This window comes from Paralichthys olivaceus, chromosome 15, assembly GCF_024713975.1.
Source record: "Paralichthys olivaceus isolate ysfri-2021 chromosome 15, ASM2471397v2, whole genome shotgun sequence".
Classification (NCBI taxonomy): Eukaryota; Metazoa; Chordata; class Actinopteri; order Pleuronectiformes; family Paralichthyidae; genus Paralichthys; species Paralichthys olivaceus.
Window position 1 is genome coordinate 5,149,248 of NC_091107.1, and position 19,389 is coordinate 5,168,636.

A 19,389-nucleotide genomic window follows, 5' to 3' on the forward strand; every position below is an offset into this window, starting at 1 on the left:
CTTTATTCACTTAAATCCCAGTATTACCTCATCACTGCTTTTACTCTGAGCTGATAACTACATCTGTCACATCCTCCAAAGGCTCCAGAGTGGAGCGTTTTTCCTTCAACCCGACCAGCGGCGAGCTGAGAACTGCCGCCCCTCTGAGATGGGCGGAGCGAGCTGAGTACATCTTCACTGTGACCGCTGCTGACCACGGAACGCCGGGCCTCAGCTCCACCTGCCAGATACGGATACAGGTAAACTTAATCTGTGCATTTGTTGCTTCTCAAAAACTTTTCTGAGGCATTGGACAATTTTAAACAAAGACCAATCTGGTGAACAGGCCAAAAAGCAGCTCATATCTCCACATTACCTCAGCCCCTCTGCATTCCTTGCCGAGAGTAATTTCCTCAAACTGTGCACAGAAAGAACAGTATAACTGTCAAAGGAATTGAAAAAGGAGGTAAATATGAGAAGGAGAGAAACTGAGCCTGGGCCCATACAAACAAAATCATCTATCCAATCTAGCGTGCGTTTCCTGCTCCAAAGGTTCGTAGGGTAATCAAAACCCAAGGTGAGAAACCCCAAGCTGCAGGAGGGAGCTGGTCCCAATTGAGTTATTGTTCTGAACTTTCTGTAGGAGGGTCAATCCTGTGTATCAACATACACTATCAGGAGTTCACCAGCAGGAAAGAGAGTGGTCTGCCACAGAGGCATGTAGCCAGGGAAGGGTGGTGGTTCTGCTTTGACTGTGGAGCTGCAGAGCTCTGTGTTTTTTGTGTGATGTGATTTCAGAAAGGAAAAGGATGTTAATTACAGCAGGAGCGCTTGCCTTAGATTTTGCCTGCTTGTGCGACACTGAGATTAGACTGAGGGGAAACAGGCACCTTGGAATCAAATGGTCCCAGATGAGATCTGATGAGAGCCAGCTGCATCGAATCGCACAAAGAGAAAGGGAATACACCACCGTACGGTAGCAGGCCGCGGTACATGCACGCACACGGACGTGCACGCTGCACACGGCACATTCAAACACTCTCAGGAGGTAACGTTTCCATATAATGATTTGGAGATAACATTTCAAACAGCTGTGGGTGAAAACTGACACAGGGATGTTGTTGTACACCACAAATACTCAAGTACCCATGTAGCTTGTAGAGGAGAAGGCAGTGGGGAAAGATAAGTACAGCAGATAACTGAAATGCTGTGATGCATTAAAATGGTAAACAGTCGAAATTTATAAAGCAGTTCAGTGTTTTGCCGGTCACCCATTCACACACATACACTGCATCTATGGCTTACATGTTTGGAATGGACTGTTTGTTTGGCCTGTGGTGATGCTTGTTTCAGCTTTTCTTTCTGAAACTGTAAAAGTGACCTGCAGTAATTGAGCAGCAGAAAGTATAGAGTGGCTGAAGGACTCAGTCCACAGAACCCTGAAGCTGCACCACCTCGCAAGACCTGTTCACCTGTTTATTCAAAGATCAGTGAGACTCGATATAGTACATCAAACCCACATTGTTGAATCCTAATTGTCACTTCTACACTCGTCACCTGTTTTTTCAAAGTTATTGAACTTGTTCAAATTGCACCAAATTCGACACTGCACTTCCTTGGATCCTTAACAACACACACGCCAAAGCTGTAGCAAATAAGACAAACAGTTATGGAAATATGGGAGGCACATACAGAAGGCTTGAGCTATTTTTCTTACATCGATATATGGTTGACTTCAAATGTCTGGACATCGATTGGTCTTTTTAGTCAGCACATGAGGTTTAATTATGCACATTACCCACATCACGTTCCTCTTTTTCTGTCTTTATTGTTGCTTTTTACGTTTAATAAAGAAGAAAGATGCAATTCATTGCAAGAGACCTTGTTAAAGCAAGTGAAGGATGTGTGTGTGTGTGGATCTTTTAAATGCTGTAACCAGAGCTTGTAAAAATCTGCTTATGTTTGCTGTCTTCAGAGTTCTTTCATCTGCCCCAGAACAATATTAAAACCCTGAAACCATTGCTCAAAGCAGCGAAAGCCTCCTGGCATGTATTTGTTCCTCATCTGACCAGACTGCTGCATATGGAGCCATGATATATTTACATTATTCCCTCCACATACACATCCCCGTCATTATATTGTCACAGATCACAAATCCTGACTCTCATCTCGAAGACATGATGCTGCAGTGTCAAGATATTTACTGGAAGAATCGAACATAATGTCTTCGTGTAAAATGAGAAATGCTTGTGAGGGTTATTATGGTATTAACAACAAAACAGACACAGACTGCAGCCCAAGGCCATGTTTGGGGATGGCCTGGGGTTTGAGCCATATATGTCTGCATCGTCTGCAGAATACCAAAGGAAATAAGATCCTTTAACGTACACAGGGCAAAACTCAACTTGACACTTTTCTCCCACATTTCAATTTATTGTACCCATTTTCCTGCAGATTCTCAGCTCCTCCAGGTCCAGTCCTAATCCGAACATGCTCTCCATGACCCTGAACATAGTGGAAGGCGTTGCCCCGGGTTCCGTCATCGGCTCCCTCCGCCCGCATGACAAGCATGACTCTGCTCTACTGGAAGGGCAGGTCACGTATCTCGTGGTGGGAGGGACAGACCGCGACGGCACGTTCATGGTGGACCGTTTGAAGGGCGACGTGTATCTGGTGCGCGAGCTGGACTATGAGAAAGGGTCGAAGTACATGATGCATGTCGAGGTGTCCGACTTCTCTCAAGCGTTTCCCAGCAGCCACCTGGTGCAGCTGGATATCAACGTGCAGGACAGCAATGACCACGCCCCCCAGTTCACAGAGGACCCTGTTACCATCGTGATCCCAGAGAACATGGAGTCCGGGGCGTCAATATACACCTTCCAGGCTGTGGATCAGGTGGGAAACTGAAATAAATCACATGTAAAGGCAAATGTCATGTACTGAAATAAACTATGTGGATGCAAATCTGAAAGTTTTCATTTCTCCATGCTGGTTTAGCATTTCCATTTGTGCTTCTGTGTTTTTACAGGACGGCAGTGGACCCAACTGTGAGCTACGTTACTCCATTGAACACTACTGGCCTGACTCGCCAGACTTCCTGACCCTCGACCCCCTCAGCGGAGTCCTGACCCTTGGGCAGAAGTTAGATCGTGAGTCCATGCCCTCCCTCTTTCTCGTGGTGCGGGCCACAGATCAGGCAGTGGATCCTTCTCAGAGGCGCTGGGGATCGGTCACCGCTCGAGTGTTTGTGACGGACGAAAACGACAACGCTCCTGTCTTCAGCTCTCCATCTGCAGTCAGCATCATGGAGGACCAGCCTGTGGGGTGAGGGGCGAACTGTAAATCTGAAATATGCAGTAATACTAGAAACAAATGAAATATTTGGGAATAAAGTCTTAATTTTGATTCACTTTTATGGCTGAAAGCTTGAAAATCAGCAAATGTTCATGTTTGCTATCATGTGACAGTTTGTTTGTATCTTTACTGGCAGGTTTGTGATTTTGTACGTGATGGCTCGAGATGAAGATGAGGGTGAAAATGGCCGCGTGTCGTACAGGATCCAGATGGGGAACAGCGCTGGCCGCTTTAGTCTGAACCCCAACACTGGTAAGATTATTTTCAGGCTGAGGACATCATCTAGAAATAACAGGAGGCTGAGAGTTTCCCATAAATATCCAGTTCACACTCCATCAAGAGCTGATTGGAGAAAAACTCACCACATAATTCCTTGCATTTAAAATCTTGTTTTTGAATGATTTAACACTGCAGGACTATGATTGATAGATCATCAGCATCCAACCCCTGGACGCCCCCTGAATGAACAGAACTTTCCAGAACATCATAATTATCCACTGAACTTCTGCGTCTACGGGGTCTCAACTGCTGAAACACTCATAACCCCCATAACCTGCTTTACTAGACGATCTTTCACTGCCGTACAGTGCAATATTCCCATTGAATAATGCCCTTGTGTTCTTTTCTTGACGGCTTCCTTCATGGGAACAGATCTTTATTTGGGCTGCGGACGTGGACTGCCTTTGATATCTTATATATGTGTATGTGTAATCTCTTCATCGCTTGTGCTGGGTGGTGTGGGTGTGCTCCACTCTGGCGGGGATGGGATTAGGAACCATGAGACGGACATTTAATGGAGCTTCCAGATGGAAGAAAGTCTTTACTTCATTACTGTCAAGTGTCTCGTGTGTTTGCAGGGGTTGATTTCACTCCTGCTCTGTGTCTCAGACTGTGTGGTTATGGCTTAAGCTCATGGTTAAGAGTAGCTGTAATAGCAGATTAGCTTTGTACTGCAGAGACATTTACCAAACTGCCTGGCTGATATGGGGGTATCATTAGCATGATTACTGCGAATAAATTACATGTCTGCTCTGCCAATATTAGATTTCTGTCATTTCACATTACAGCTGCTTTCCTGGTGGTTTTATTGACCACTTGAAAGCTAATGTTTTCTATTTGTCTCTTTGGCTCTTGCCAGACTTTTAAATGTAAGAAAAACCACATTTCTGCACGCAATCATTACCTCAGCCAAGGAAAAAAAAACTACTGAACCCACATCTTGAAATTTTGTGGAGGGGTGCAACATGACCCAAGGAAGAACCTTGGAGTGAATCCGGATAAATGATGGTGGAGTTACGCACTCTCAAGCATCCTCTAGTTAGAGATGCAGCCCTGCATGCGATTAAATGTCTGTCTTATAATATGCATATTTAGCAGTAACCCAGTTTGAGGATGAAGCTGTTATCAGTAAATTACTCACAGAGGAGGATGAAATGCAGTCTGTGTTTTGGACCTGTCTAAAACACGGGAGGAAACAGAACTTCACAGAAACAGTGGAGTAATAAACTCACAGAACTCTGAATGTACTGTGTGCGTCTGACACAGTGGGACATTAACACATTACACACATTTCTCAGACGCAGCATGCCAGCTAAACTTTTACACTGCTCTGAACTGCACACACACACACACACACACACACACACACACACACACACACACACACACACACACACACACACACACGTTTCATATTTCCTCTCGCATCTGGCTGGCTCTCCTTGTCATAGTCGGGGTGATGACAGGTGTGTGGGGTACACACACACAGAAAGTTAGGAGAGTAACTGAAGCCATAGTCTAAACAGTAGAGGTCTAATTCAGTCTCTATCTGAACTTAATTTACCTAAAATAAACACAAAGTAATCCCTTAGAAGGTCAAAGGTCGCTGTAATGTCGTCCAGAGAAATGAAGAAAAAAAACAATGTCAGAATTTTAGGGAAGGTCAAAGGTTGATTTGAGTTGGCGAATATGTAGCTCCAGGTTATTATTATTTTTTGCTGAAATTCTTGTACTTTGCAATAATCACACATGTTAATTGATAGAGCTGCTTGAATGCACTGTGGTGATCTGCATCTCTCAGGTACACACAATCATATGTTCACAAAGTAAACTTCTTCACTGCTCACTAAATATTGTTTTCATCTTTTGTAGGTTCTCTCTCCATCCTGAAAGCCTTGGACCGGGAAGAACAGGAAGTCTTTAATCTGACCATCATGGCAGAGGATCATGGGATACCTCAGCTATCCACGTCTCAGGTGCTGTGCGTGCAGGTGATTGACGTGAACGATGAAGCTCCGGTGTTCCAGCGAGCAGAGTTTGAGACCCAGGTGATGGAAAACCAAGGACCAGGAACAACAGTGTTGACAGTAACCGCCACCGACAAGGATCAAGGTTTGTTCAAATAATAAAATAATTCAGTCAGTGAGTGGAAAACAGAGACAAACACACCTACAGAGTACGTGGAGATACGAACACATCTTATTTTATGAAACAAGGAACTTTTAACTCAATAAAAACAAACTGGAAACATGTGTTACCCAGATTTTCTTCTCTATAATTCCATAACATATCATATGTGTAAAATCTATAAATATATAAAGTCTGAAATTCCATGAACACATTGTTTCTTTATATAATTTAAAGATGGAGCTGTGTAGTATAAAGCTCAAAAATTCTGTGTGGAAAGAATGACTTAAAAGGTCCAGCTGACGTACTTTTCATACTGTACGCCTCCAGTAGGAATCAGGCTGGAGAACTAAACAAGAGGGAGACATAAAAAACCCACATGATTATAAAACAAACCACAAGCTCCTGCTAATGAAAATGTGTGGTCGCAGTCATTGTCCAGAGCCTTGTGCTGCTGCAGCTTTCATTAGGATTTCCTCAAGGCGTTTTGCAGCTTTGGAGTCATCAAATCATTACCTTATTACATTAAACGTAGCCAATTTTCTTTATGGCTTGTTTTGCAGTGTGCCCAGTGTGTTAGGTTTTTTTTCTTTGTTGTGTTTTAACGCAGGGTCCAACGGCCAAGTGACATATGGAGGTGTGACAGAGGAAGGCTTCGTCATCAACCCTGTGACGGGAGTCATCACCACCACGAAGGAGCTGGACGCAGAGCTACAGGATCACTTCACTCTCACTGGTACTACAACTAAAACTCATTTATATCCACAGAGCAGCTCGAGCACGTGGTTTAAAGCCTTTGTGTGGGATCCAGCATCTCATCAGCTTAACAATTTCCATGTTTTCATCAGTGTACGCCAGGGATGGAGGGCTGCCTCCCAACTTTGCCAAGGCTGTGGTCCGTGTAGAGGTGCAGGACGTGAACGACAACGCTCCGGTCTTCTCGAAGCCGTGGTACCAGCTGGAGGTACCGGAGAACCAGGCCCCGGTAGAGCTCTGCTTTCTCAAAGCTACAGACCCTGACTCAGGCCCTGGTGGACAGCTGGAGTACAGGATCACTGGTGAGGAGCAGTGTTGTGTGTCTCAGAGAAATGCTTTGGAGACGTGCAAAGTTGTAATGTCTCAATGTGTTGTAGTTCTTTATCAGTAGATACAAACAAGAACAAAATGGATTGTCTTGGCTGTAGCAAAGATTATAGATACCGACTGCTGTCACTATAGTTTGTGAAATAATCTGGTGTTTGCAAGATTACTCTCTACTAGATTACTTCATCTTCAGTTATGGGAAAGTATATAATTCTGTCATATCTGGTCTTATATTTCATTCCTTATGGTTTGAAATCTCTTGAACTTGTTGAAACCTGCAGAAACCCTGTATTAAAGATTATTCATCTGTCGCATGACTTCCTTCAGCAGGGGACCCTCAAGGAGATTTCCAACTCCACGCCAGCACCGGAGCCCTGTCTACGTCCCGCAGCCTGGACCGGGAGACGAAGGCCGAATATACTCTTGAGGTGGTGGCCACAGACCGAGGCAGCCCCGCTCTCAGCACGACCGCCACAGTGGAGGTCAAAGTGCTGGATGTCAATGACAACAGCCCGGTCTTCAGCAGAACCAGCTACTCTGTGGAAGTGTCAGAGGACGCTGCAGAGGGCACACACATTCTGGAGGTTGGCAGAAATTTAAATGAAGATGATTAGTAAATCAGAAAACATGCATCATACTAACAAAAGTGCTCATATATCAACACTGATTTAATCCTATATATGTTTTAATATATGTTATATGTTTATTTGTGTATTTCCAGGTGACGGCCACAGATGCTGATGATGACCTGAATGGAAAGGTTCTGTATTTCCTTAGCCGGGAGACGCATGGAGCGTTTACTGTGGACGAGAACACTGGTCGAATCACCACAGCTGCACCTCTGGACCGGGAGAAAGTGGCATCGTACAGTTTCCAGGTGTTAGCTGTTGACCTTTCACCTGCTGCACCCAGGAACACGTCTGCTCAGGTAAAGGAGGTTCGATGTTGAGGAGAAGGTGTTCAGTTCCCTTTTAGAGTACTTTTTGTGTTCTTTACTTAATTTTGAGAACTCCTCCCTGTAGGTGACAGTCACCGTCCTGGACGTCAACGACAACACCCCCTTCTTCATCCAGGATCCGCTTGTCATTGAAGTGTCAAGCAGACATTCTCAACGGGTTCTAGCCACGATGAAGGCAGAGGACAAGGACTTCGGGGCCAACGGTTCTGTGTTCTACCGTTTTGCGATGCCAGTGAAGGGTTTCAGTATCAACTCCCTGACTGGGGAGATCCAGGCCACTCAGCCATTGGGAGACCTGACTCAGGCTCAGAGGACGTTGATCGTGGAGGCCATGGACCAGGGCAGCCCTGCTCAGTCCGCACAGGGTGTGGTGGTGATTTACGTGAAGGAGGTGCAGTACAGTGGCATTCGCTTCTCGAGGAATGCCAGAGACGTCAGCATACAGGAGAACACAGCAAACGGTTGGAAAATAATACATTTTTATTAGGCGTCTATTGATTTGTGCTTTTATACCATTTAATGACGTCCCTGGTGTCACAGTTAAGGAATAATTTTTTTTTCTTACATTTAGGCACAACCGTGGCTCAGGCTCAGGCTCAATACCCAGACGGCACACGAAACGGTATCAGCTACAGCCTCTTCAGTGGGAACAGGAAGCAAGCATTTGGCATCAGCTCCTCATCAGGTAATACTCCCAAAAAAAGTTTTCAAGTAACAGACTACAGATTGCAAATAGGATGTTCATGGCCGATGACCTCCTGAAACCCATTTTCTCATTTCTTCCTCCAGGTGAAATCTGGGTGCAGAAGTCAAGGGGCCTGGACTTTGAGGACACCCCTAGACTCCGCCTTGTCGTGAAGGCTGAAACCATATCCTCCACCTCTTTCATGGCCATCAACCTGATCCTGCAGGATGTCAATGACAACCTTCCACGCTTTCAACTACAGAATTATGTAGCCTACATGAGAGAGGCACAGGGATATGAAATGCCGATTATACAGGTATTGATAAATGTAAAACCCGACCAATAAAGAAATAAGATGGTGTACGACTGGTTCGTGGTCTGCACGACTTCTGCCTATTTCATCCTCCTCCACCTTTTTCCCAGGTGGTTGCCGAGGATGTGGATCAGGGCCAGAACGGTCAGGTGACCTACTCCATTCAGTCATCAGGTATGAGCGGCCTGTTCAAGATCGACCCGATGACAGGGAGCATCACCACAGCCGCCATCATGGACCGTGAAATCTTTACCCAGACCAAGTGAGAACAGACCTTCGGTTAAATAAACCTCAGCAAGAACTACTCGATGTGCAGATTTTGAGGATGGATATATATTTTACCTGTAATAGCTGTTACTTCATGGTGGTGTACAGGAGAAGGAAGAAATTAGACAAGCACATCATGAATCATACTCACTCAACCCGCTTGTGTTACGATAGCCGCTGAGGAAGCTGACGTAGTCTGGTGAAGACAAATACAACATTACACACTGATATCTGCATGCCAGATGTGTGTGTGTGTGTGTGTGTGTGTGAGAGAGAATGTGTAGCTGAAGGTAAAAATGTGAAATCAAGTTGATAAGCATTAAAATTTAATTTGTAGAATCTAATGTAATAAGAGACTTTTTGGAAAACCTCTTTTTCTTTGCTGACCCACAGACTCGTGGTTACAGCAACCGATAGAGGAAGTCCAAGATTGGCTGGTTCGGCCACATTGACAGTGATCATCATCGATCAGAATGACAATAGTCCCACTATTCCGTTACCCAAGGAAGTCCGCATCCCAGAGAGTAAGTAATTCATTTGCAGGAATTTTATGCTTTCTGATTTTGTATTGCATGGTGCTGCAAGTTATGAGTGCAAAACACATTCTGTCACAATACAAACTCTGTACAGGTCATACGCTGCACTCACACGTATGTGCTTCGTAAATGGTTGACGGTGGGCTGATGCCTCCGTTGCAGTATGGAGAGTTTAGCTCTGCTATACTTCTGCTATACACAGCACGAGTAACACAGCACAATGGCAGAGCAGCGTATACGTGTGAGACTTGCATTTGAACGTGTGAGTTGTGCAAAAGAGAAACACGGATTCAACCAACACTTTTTTGTCCGATTTCTCTCTCCCTCTATCAGACATGTTGATCGGCACAGAGATCACTCTTGTGACGGGCAATGACGTCGACTCTAGTCCCGCCCTCTCCTACTCCTTGCAGCTGGATCCAACAGCGTCCGGCAAGTTTGGGATTCACCGTTACAGCGGAGGCGTGTCACTCACCGCCCCTCTGGACTTTGAGGAGAAGACGTGGTACACTGTCACTGTCCGAGCCACAGACAGCCAGCACCAGGCGGAGGCTAACATCACAATACTGGTGGAGGATGTTAACGACAATGCACCCGTGTTCACCCATGATCTCTACCAGGTATGACTTATAAATCGAGCTCATGTTCTGTGTGTGCTGTGCAAATCTCTTTCCTGCAAATTCATACATGCACTTAAAAAATTATGAACATTCATGTTTATCTGTAGGATTTGTTTTGTCTCTGTACTGTAGTTTAATGTACATCATAAATATGGTGTAGAAAGGAATTTGATTCAAGTTTCTCATGTCTTCACGGCTAATAAAGTTTGATAGGGAATTTAAATTCACTTCAGAAACAGACTACTTCATCGAGAAGGGGAAAACTGCACATGTAGGCATGTACGCACACTGCAAAAAAAACACACACAAGTACATTCTCAAAGTGCACACAGTGTGGGTGATAAAAGTTAACTACCTAATATTCACTGGGGAAAGGCTGCAGAGATGAGCCTGTATAATATTTACTACTCGGGTGCAGGAAATGACCTCAACATGAGCGTGAGTTCAGGAAAAACAGGAACTACAGTGTAAAATGCTTAGTTTAGTGCTTGTTGACCTCCTCGCCATGAGTTGAGGGAATTTATGACAGTGTTTATGTGCGCTGTTATTTTTTATTTTTCACACAGATGCTCAACTTTTGTTTGTGATCTTTCTGCGCCCCAGGTTACTCTGCCGGAGCACACGCCGCCGGGAAGTGCAGTTGTCACAGTAACAGCAACTGACAGGGACTCAGGCGACAACGGAAAGATCACCTACAGAGTGACGTCGTCAACCCAGGAGGGATTCTACATTGACCCCCACAATGGTAAACAAACAACCTTTTAGTTTCTGTCCTGATATTTATTTACCTCACAAGAGCTGCTTTGCACTGAAGAACACTTATTTTTTGGAGGGGCTGCATGTGAGAAAGCAAACGTCCCAGTTATTTGGTTGCAAAATTTTGTCGAACTTTTCTTGCTAGCCTTGTTTAGACAATGTCCAAGCCATCCCATGTGAGTTTCAGCAGAAAATGAAAATTCACAGTGAGCGAGTGGGTGTGTTGATGACATTTCTAGCACAGGATGGACGTAAAAAACTGAAAAAAATATATCCAAATATAATTGGACATTCTCCTGCTGTGTTTTTCATACGTCAAAGTCAAATTCCAGAAAATTTCCAGACCCAATTAATTGGACTTTTTCCGTTGTTCGTGTCAAAATGGATTGAAGGTTCAGTAATATGAAATTCATTACATTTTGAAAGTTGAGTGAAAGCACATTGTCTGACTCACTCTTATTGCTTTCTGTATCCAGGCACCCTGTTTATTAGTCACAGGGCTGAGTTTGACCCTGAGCGTCCGTCAGTCAGTGTTGTCATTGAAGCTCGCGATGGAGGCTCGCCTTCGCTCTCGTCCTTGACTACAGTCCAGGTTCAAATCTCTGACGTCAATGATAACGCTCCTGTGTTCCATCAATCTGAGTACAGGTCAGTCTACATTCATTATATTAGGAGCTGGATGATTCATGGTGGAAACTCATTAGCTGCTCTTACAGATGTTATATTCTTCGGTTTGCAGGGCTACAGTTGCAGAGGACACCATTCCAGGGTCGACAGTATTGACCTTTGAGGCCTTTGATAGTGACCTCTCAAGAGAAAACTGTGGCTTTGACTTCGCCATCGCCAACGGCAATGAGGGAAACGCATTCCAGATTGAAAGCAGCGTGCGCTTCCTGGAGGGGCGGGGCTTTCAAACTGTTGGGACTCTGCTGTTGGCTGAGGGGCTTGACTTCGAAACCAAGCCACTTTACAACCTTACAGTGGTGGTATCAGACCGTGGCGTTCCCCAGAGGAGCTCGAGTGTTGCCGCGGTGATAACCATCGGTGATGTGAATGATAACCCTCCAGTGTTCAGCAGTGCTGAATATACCGTGTCCCTGAGTGAGGGAGCTGCTGCTGGGACGGAGATCATTCGACTCACTGCAACAGGTGGGAAATAGTTTCTAATTTTCTCTTCCTGTCTCATTGTTCCATTCTTACTAACTCTGTTGTTTTCCTATTTGTCAGACCCAGACTCAACTCCCAACGCTGAGGTCCAGTACACCATAAGCTCTGGTAATGAGGTGAACTTATTTTCCGTGGACCAATGGACTGGAGCTCTGCGGCTTCAGCAAGCACTGGATCGTGAGCACCAGTCAACACATGTTGTCATCGTCCAGGCCACAGACGGACAGGGACACTTCACGCTAGCTCCAGTGATTCTCGAGGTCAAAGACATCAATGATAATCATCCATTCTTCCCCGTGGAAGTCCTGACAGCTAGTATCAGAGAAAACCAACCGGCCAACTCAGCAGTGACTGTTCTCCACGCTATTGATCATGACACCGGGGTTTTCGGCCAGCTGAAGTATTACATGGTGGAACGGTCCAGGGTGGGAAAAGACAGCTTCATCGTGGACCAAAACTCAGGAGAAATCAGAAGCAAAATTCCTTTTGACTTTGAGAAGGTCAATGCCTTTAACTTCGTAGCAATCGCTGTAGATTCAGGAAACCACACAGCCACTGTGACTGTTCAGGTATTTGTCACAGGCGAGGATGAGTATGATCCTGCCTTCACATCGTCTGATTTCACTTTTGAAGTCCCTGATGGAGCCAAGAAAGGCCAGACCATTGGCCAGGTCCAAGCAAATGATGAGGATGGAGGTGTGGATGGAATTGTTCTTTATTCTCTCTCCACCAACTCTCCATACTTTGATGTAAACAAAACGACTGGGTCAATTTTCCTCAAGCTGGACAGTTCAGGCAGTAGCAGTAGCAGTGGCTCGGGCAGGGCCAAAAGAGACACCAGGCTGATGACTCTGGACGTGAAAGCTCACAGTCCTCTGGATACATCTCGCACCACTACTGCCCAGGTTTCCATCGACGTCACAAACACCAACTTTGGCCTAGTTCCTGACGTGAACATTCTACTGATTAGCATCATTGCTGTGTCCCTTGGTTTCATCATCTTGCTTGTGGTCATGGCCGTGGTGGTGTTCCTGGTCAAGTCCCGAAGGAGAAAGAAAGCACAGGAAACAGGAAACAGAACTGCAGCCTCAGGAACTGCTCTGCAGAAACTGGATGAGTGCAACTCGGGACCTGGAGGGGAGAGAATCTACCACCAGGCCTTGCCAGGCTATGCTGGAGATCAGGGTGGAGCTGGTGGTGGTCCCTACACTCGAGGGGGCTCTCTCGATCCCTCTCACTCTAGTGGAAGAGGATCGGCTGAAGCGGCGGAAGATGATGAAATCAGGATGATAAACGAGTACCCCCGCGTTGCCTCCATCACCTCGTCCATGCAGGAGCACATCTCGGCCAGAGGACCAGACTCTGGGATCCAGCAGGATGCCGACCAGCTCTCAGATATCTCCTGTGAACCCGCAGCTCTAGAGGGTAGCACTTGGTTCAAAGGAAAGAAACTGGGAGGCAGTCTCAGTGGGACTTTGCTGTCTGGCCAGCTCCCAGTGTACAGGGATGAGGGAGGTGGGTACCTGGGAGTTGGCCGTGGCCTCAACATCTCCTTACCTAAGGATTATCCCTTCCCTGAAGACGGTAAACCTTCAGTGGATGGTTCCCTCACAGCTATCGTCGCCAGTGACGAGGAGCTCCGTGGAAGCTATAACTGGGATTACCTGCTCAACTGGTGCCCGCAGTTCCAGCCTCTTGCCAATGTCTTCACAGAGATTGCCAGGCTGAAAGACGAAACCGCCCAGCAGAGCCAGAACCCCCGCCAACCCTTCCAGCCCAAGCCCAAAATGGACCCCAAACCTAGAATTGATCCTCCACCCCTCATCACATCAGTGGCTCACCCAGGGGCCATGTCAGTCCCACCCAAGGTCCCTGTGATTGGACGGACATTCCCCCATTTGGCCTCACTCCGCAGGTCCCCTATCAGTCATGAGGGATCCATCTCATCAGCAGCAATGTCCCCCAGCTTCTCCCCCTCTCTGTCCCCTCTGGCGGCTCGGTCCCCCGCTGTTTCTCCTTTTGGAGTCAACCAAGGGCCCTCGGCATCCATGATCAGCACTAGAGAGCCCTCGCTGGACCAGAGTCCAGACCGTGAGATGAGAATATGATGTAAAAATTTGAAAACTATTTAAGGAAGAACTGTTAATACAGACAAACAGAGCAAAGCATGACAGAGCATCCCTCTGACTGTTTCTCTTGGGTGTCAGTTGTACTGTCATTGACAGAAACCATTGTTTTGAATGAGGGTTTCGCAGATGTCCAGTCTTCAGATCTGGACAATAAACGCACCCACAAAAGCAAACGTAAACCTTCCTCTGTTAGAATATTGGTTTTGAAGTACTTCCCTTGCTCGACAGTGTTACAGGAACACACAGAAGTGGAACATGTGCCTGGGTTGACAGGACCAGCCCACCCTTCCACAGTGACGCAGGTCTCCATGAACTGATCGGGGTGAGGAGGTTAACGGACCTCTCTCTTACCAAGCCCTGCAGTCAGAGATCCCTTAGTGTGTAGATAGATAAATGTGTAGTTTTCATGTTACCTCGCTGGCTGGCCAGAGAGTTAAGGGCCTTGTTCCTCTCTTTGTGTCCATGGACATTTTTACTCTCCAGTATTAAACTCATCGAGTGGCTGCTTTCAAAATGGCTGCTGCACATGTTTGTGAATCCAACGGACAAATGAACGGTTGCGTTCACAAAGACACTGATTCACTGACTCGCCACTGCATCACACAGGAGACGACCAATGGAGACAGATGACATGTCTTTTGATTTTGATTTTATTTTTTTTAAATATTTTTATATGAAATTATGATTTCAGATTTCCAAAAATGCCATTATTCCACACGGAGAGGTTATTGATTTTGTGTAATTGCATATATGTATATTTGTATGCAGACTACATTATGTACTGTATGTGTCTCCTAGGTTTTTAGAGACTCTTGTGACATTTCTGTTGTGAGTGACTGGGAGACTGTTGTGTTTTTATCATTATTTATATGAAAAGACTTGTCGCTCCATTTCCACCAGTAGGAAACCGAACAGCTCACACTTTGCTGTGTTCTTAAGAGTTTTCTTTTTTTTTTGTCAAATTGTAGATCCCTCCACATCCAGAACAGCAGCTTGATGCAAACCAATCTAAATGCCTGCTTCTCCAGACATTCAGCACATTCAGCAGCACAGGCACCACCTTTGTTTCTCCAGGGACGGCTTCCTTTACTGATCACCTCTGTGTCTTTGAAAAATAAAAGTGCTTCCTAAAGTGGATAACACCAGTCTTTAATTCATTTTACTGTGAAGTTGTTCATCTTAGCACAACAGCAGTAACTTGCAGTGAGCAGGCTGGGATTCTTGTAACGGAGAAGTGGCATAACTTGGACAAATGTAGCACACAAGCCAAACTAATGGGAAGCAGGAGCCTGAATGCATGAACCCTGATGAATGTAGAAGGATTTTGCAACCAGTGCAGTATTTATTTCCATGTGAACCCTCTGTTCTGTACATTTTATTTCCGTTAGTCACACATCAAGATTGTCAATGGCATGATGAGGTGTTTTCACCCACCATGTGCTCAACTCATCAGCCGCACCTTCTCTCTTTTCTCTCATCGTTCAGATCGAGTTTAAGCCGTCTGCCTGCGCTGCTAGAGGCAAAAGACTTCATGAATGTTCTTTTCATTCTTCCGTGTGTATCTTTCCCTCTGGCCTGTTTTTAATCTTTGCAGATTGGACGTCTTCTCCTTTTCAAAAGATGGCTTGTACCTCTGTTCTTTGTTCAGCATGTAACCCAACAAATTGACTCATGCAAGTCTGACACTGGTTCATCAAAAAGCTACACATGCCGTGAGCCTGACTCTAGCACAACATGTTCTCGTCTCATAATCACGCTGTGACAGACGCATTTCTGCATTGGAGTCAATTTGGAGCTGAGTTTGAGATGAATGCCAGTGACTGATCAGTGGAGCCATGGCAGAAAAAGTATTGAGCTGAACATGTGTTTAAGGCAAATAATAAACTGATCCCTTTTGACAAACTGGAGTTTGACTCTGTCTTTTTCAGAACTCAATTCAAGACTTTATGGGGAAGAAGAAAGAAGTGATTCAAGTTTGAAATGGTTGTCTGTGCTGTGAGGGGGAACTTTGAAGCTCTGGACTTTATTCCAGTCATTTATGGGAAGAGTCAGACAGTGGCCGAGTTATCTCTTATGAGGTTAGCAGGTGGCAGAGCTGTCCGTCCTGGGAGAGGGATCCCTCACATGTGGCTCTCTCCGAGGTTTCTACTTTATTCCCCCCCCCCCTTTTTTTTTTTTTTTTACTTGTTGAGGACAGAGGATGTCACACCTGGTTAAGCCCTATGAGACAAATTGTGATTTGTGAATATGGGCTGTACAAATACAATTTGCTTGATTGATTGAGCTGTAGGTCCAGTATGGGCAAGTATTCACCTGGAGGTATCACTGAACAGTAGCCCGTGGTTGCAATATTTAATTTACACTTACTATTAATACTTTTAGGTAGGAAGCATGTTAAATTACCATTCACATTTGTCTCGTGCTGGTGATGAAAAACAAACCACGCCATCTGTAATATTAGGGACGTACACAAAAACATTTTTAAAAATGGTTTGTGAAAATGGCGGCAAATATAAACCTGTCTAACCTTTTGGATCAGATTAAGAAGAAGTAGAATGGACAGACAGAGGACGCTGAGACAGTCTGCCCTCTCTCCTCTCATCTGGCTGATGTGATGACTAATGATGCACATGACAGATTAACGCCAAAGAGACTTGAGATTATCAGTGCACTGCACCTCTGACTTGACAAAATGTTTGTAGGTAACAGAATGAAATTTTGATTTTACTTTTTCATTTTGTAAAATATTTCACTGAATTCTGATTGTGATTCTGGGAGAAGTATTTTTCTATCAGTGGACACAGTGAATGTCAGCCTTGAGTCGTACATCACAGAAACCAGAAACCTGAGATCGAGCCAAGATCCAGTCAACGGTGGATTAAGTTCCTCCAGCTCACATGAAGGCATATGATGTTGATATAGCTGAATAATTACAAAATGTTTATTTCATATGGAGCACAGATATGTTTGCGTAGCTGCGGGGGGATTTCTGCCTCATTTGGTCATCACACACAGGCCGGAGCAGTGTTTCTCTGTTATTGTTTTGTACAGAAGGAGCCGAACGCCGGCTCTGACAAGGTGCAAGAGAAAGAGCCAGAGACAGAAGCCGTTGTGGTCCTGGCGAGACGTGCATGAGTTCCTGTGGAATGAGAGGTGATGATGAATTGGCCATTTTCAAATGACAACCGTATTTGAATGTTGACATGATTGTGTGATTTATATGGTGAAAGTTCTTGTATTTGTAGACAGCTCAGGTGCAAGTGTACAATTTACAACATGGCTCTACCTTCACTGTGTGTTAATGCCGTACATGTTAACTAACCTATAGTGTTGCCTGCAGGGGGCAAGAGAAACATGAGCACCTCAACACAGCTGTGTTTACAATCTGCTCTCTCTCTCTCACACACACGCACACACACAGACACGCATGCACACACACACACACACACACACACACACACACACACACACACACATACACACACACCCACACACACTTAAATGAGACTACACAGTGACACACATGGCCCGCAACAATCTCCCCAGCTGATTCTGGCTCAGATCCAGCCTTGCAGTTACAGTCGCAGGTTTTTTAGTTTTGTTGTAAAATCTTGGAGAAAGAAAGAAATCCGTCTGACGTTGAAATCTGTCCCCTGAAGAATTTATGTGAATGAAAGCTCAACATGAAATTTGGAACTGTGATATTTGAGTGTGTGTTTGGTTTTGTGACAGAGGATAACGATAGTCTTTGGGACAGCTGCTGTCAAGGCACAATAAACATCCAGACACTGCATGCATCAGGTCTATAAGCGATAATTAACCAATGTGTTAAGTTATCAGGACAAAGATGGACCCAGCATATTCACTTTAACATCTGTACGACTTATCTGGTTCATTTGCTCTTTAAACCTTCTTGAGAACCTTATTTAAAAAATATTCTCTAACTCTGAGTAACGAGGTGCTAACAGACCACAAAACATTACTTGAACAGTTGGAACAGTTTTGATTATTTTAATTTTCACTGGTTTGAATTAGAGAAAATGTTCAACGACATCATAAATCTGAAGACAACTGTTGAGAAGTTTTCTTTAGTTACCAGGTTGTTGTTGAAACTGATTGTCTGGGTATTTAACAAAGAAAACTTCAATGTTCTTAGGTACTTCAGTATTAATGTGCAGTGTATATGATGTAAACTTACTGGAAAATGAGCACTTAAACTAACATCAGTGTAATAAGAACTACCTAAAATGACATAAAAATGTTTTTTGGTTTGATCCATGTCCCATGCAATACCATGGAGGAGGCAGGGTTTATGTCTTATGATTCGGCACCAGTTTGGGAAGCCTTCATGTTTGTCCACGTGTATATACAAGCTGTGAGAAATGCTTATGATTTAAAACCAAGTTTGGAGGAGCTTCGCTCGGCTCATCGTCTTTAACGAGTCTGTTGAGTCCTCTGACAGTATCACTTCAAAATGTCTGAAATCAGAGCTCGATACAAACAACTGCAGTTTGAATTGGCAGATACATTCAGTTCCTCCTAATTTAACTTCACATGACGGGAGATTCAACACATGAAAGTAAAAATAAAAAATGATATCATCAATCTTTAACTAAATACAGCGTGCAGGGTTCAGAGCTTTGCTCTTGCAACAGATCATTTTAATTTTTTTTTGTCAGTGAAATACAAATGAAGATTTATATAAGTTGAAATTGTTGAGAAATCCTCACTTTCACTGACAGCTTTTGGAATTTCTTTAATTCTAACTGCCAGAATCTCAAGAGTTTGGAAGAGAAGTGAAGCTTCTGCAGAAACATGGTTAAACACTTTGATCTTATTCTGTTGAAATGTCAGCGCGCTCTGTTAGGGACCATGTTTTCTTTCCCGTGGGTCTCCGCTAATCCGCCCCTGCACGCTCTCTCTGGGAATCAAGCCTGTAAACATCACATTAAACCGGCCTCACGCTGTAGTTAGCATCCAGGTGCTCCTTCACTCTGACTTTGATCAGTTCGTAGTATTTTAATGATGAACGATCATTACACACACTGAAATGTACAGCTACTTTAAAATATGCACGCAGCTGTGGAGTATGAAGAATTGTGCAAGGTGCTGTGTATTAGAATAAAATATTGCTGC

At 44.6% G+C, this 19,389-nt stretch overlaps 1 protein-coding gene across 1 annotated transcript in view; it reads left to right on the forward strand.

The window, feature by feature from the left end:
* Positions 1–16,155, forward strand: part of dchs1b (dachsous cadherin-related 1b) — an 86,161-nt gene extending 70,006 nt beyond the window's left edge. Inside the window, exons 11-29 of the mRNA XM_069539958.1 lie at positions 82–239; positions 2,434–2,874; positions 3,008–3,303; positions 3,470–3,585; positions 5,485–5,724; positions 6,350–6,475; positions 6,588–6,797; positions 7,150–7,406; positions 7,544–7,750; positions 7,845–8,241; positions 8,352–8,465; positions 8,570–8,781; positions 8,889–9,040; positions 9,439–9,569; positions 9,915–10,201; positions 10,805–10,946; positions 11,434–11,605; positions 11,697–12,106; positions 12,185–16,155. Coding sequence (XP_069396059.1) covers positions 82–239; positions 2,434–2,874; positions 3,008–3,303; positions 3,470–3,585; positions 5,485–5,724; positions 6,350–6,475; positions 6,588–6,797; positions 7,150–7,406; positions 7,544–7,750; positions 7,845–8,241; positions 8,352–8,465; positions 8,570–8,781; positions 8,889–9,040; positions 9,439–9,569; positions 9,915–10,201; positions 10,805–10,946; positions 11,434–11,605; positions 11,697–12,106; positions 12,185–14,232 — 6,116 coding nt within the window. The 3' untranslated portion in view covers positions 14,233–16,155. The remainder of the gene's footprint in view (positions 1–81; positions 240–2,433; positions 2,875–3,007; positions 3,304–3,469; positions 3,586–5,484; positions 5,725–6,349; positions 6,476–6,587; positions 6,798–7,149; positions 7,407–7,543; positions 7,751–7,844; positions 8,242–8,351; positions 8,466–8,569; positions 8,782–8,888; positions 9,041–9,438; positions 9,570–9,914; positions 10,202–10,804; positions 10,947–11,433; positions 11,606–11,696; positions 12,107–12,184) is intronic.
* The last annotated feature ends 3,234 nt before the right edge of the window (positions 16,156–19,389 follow it).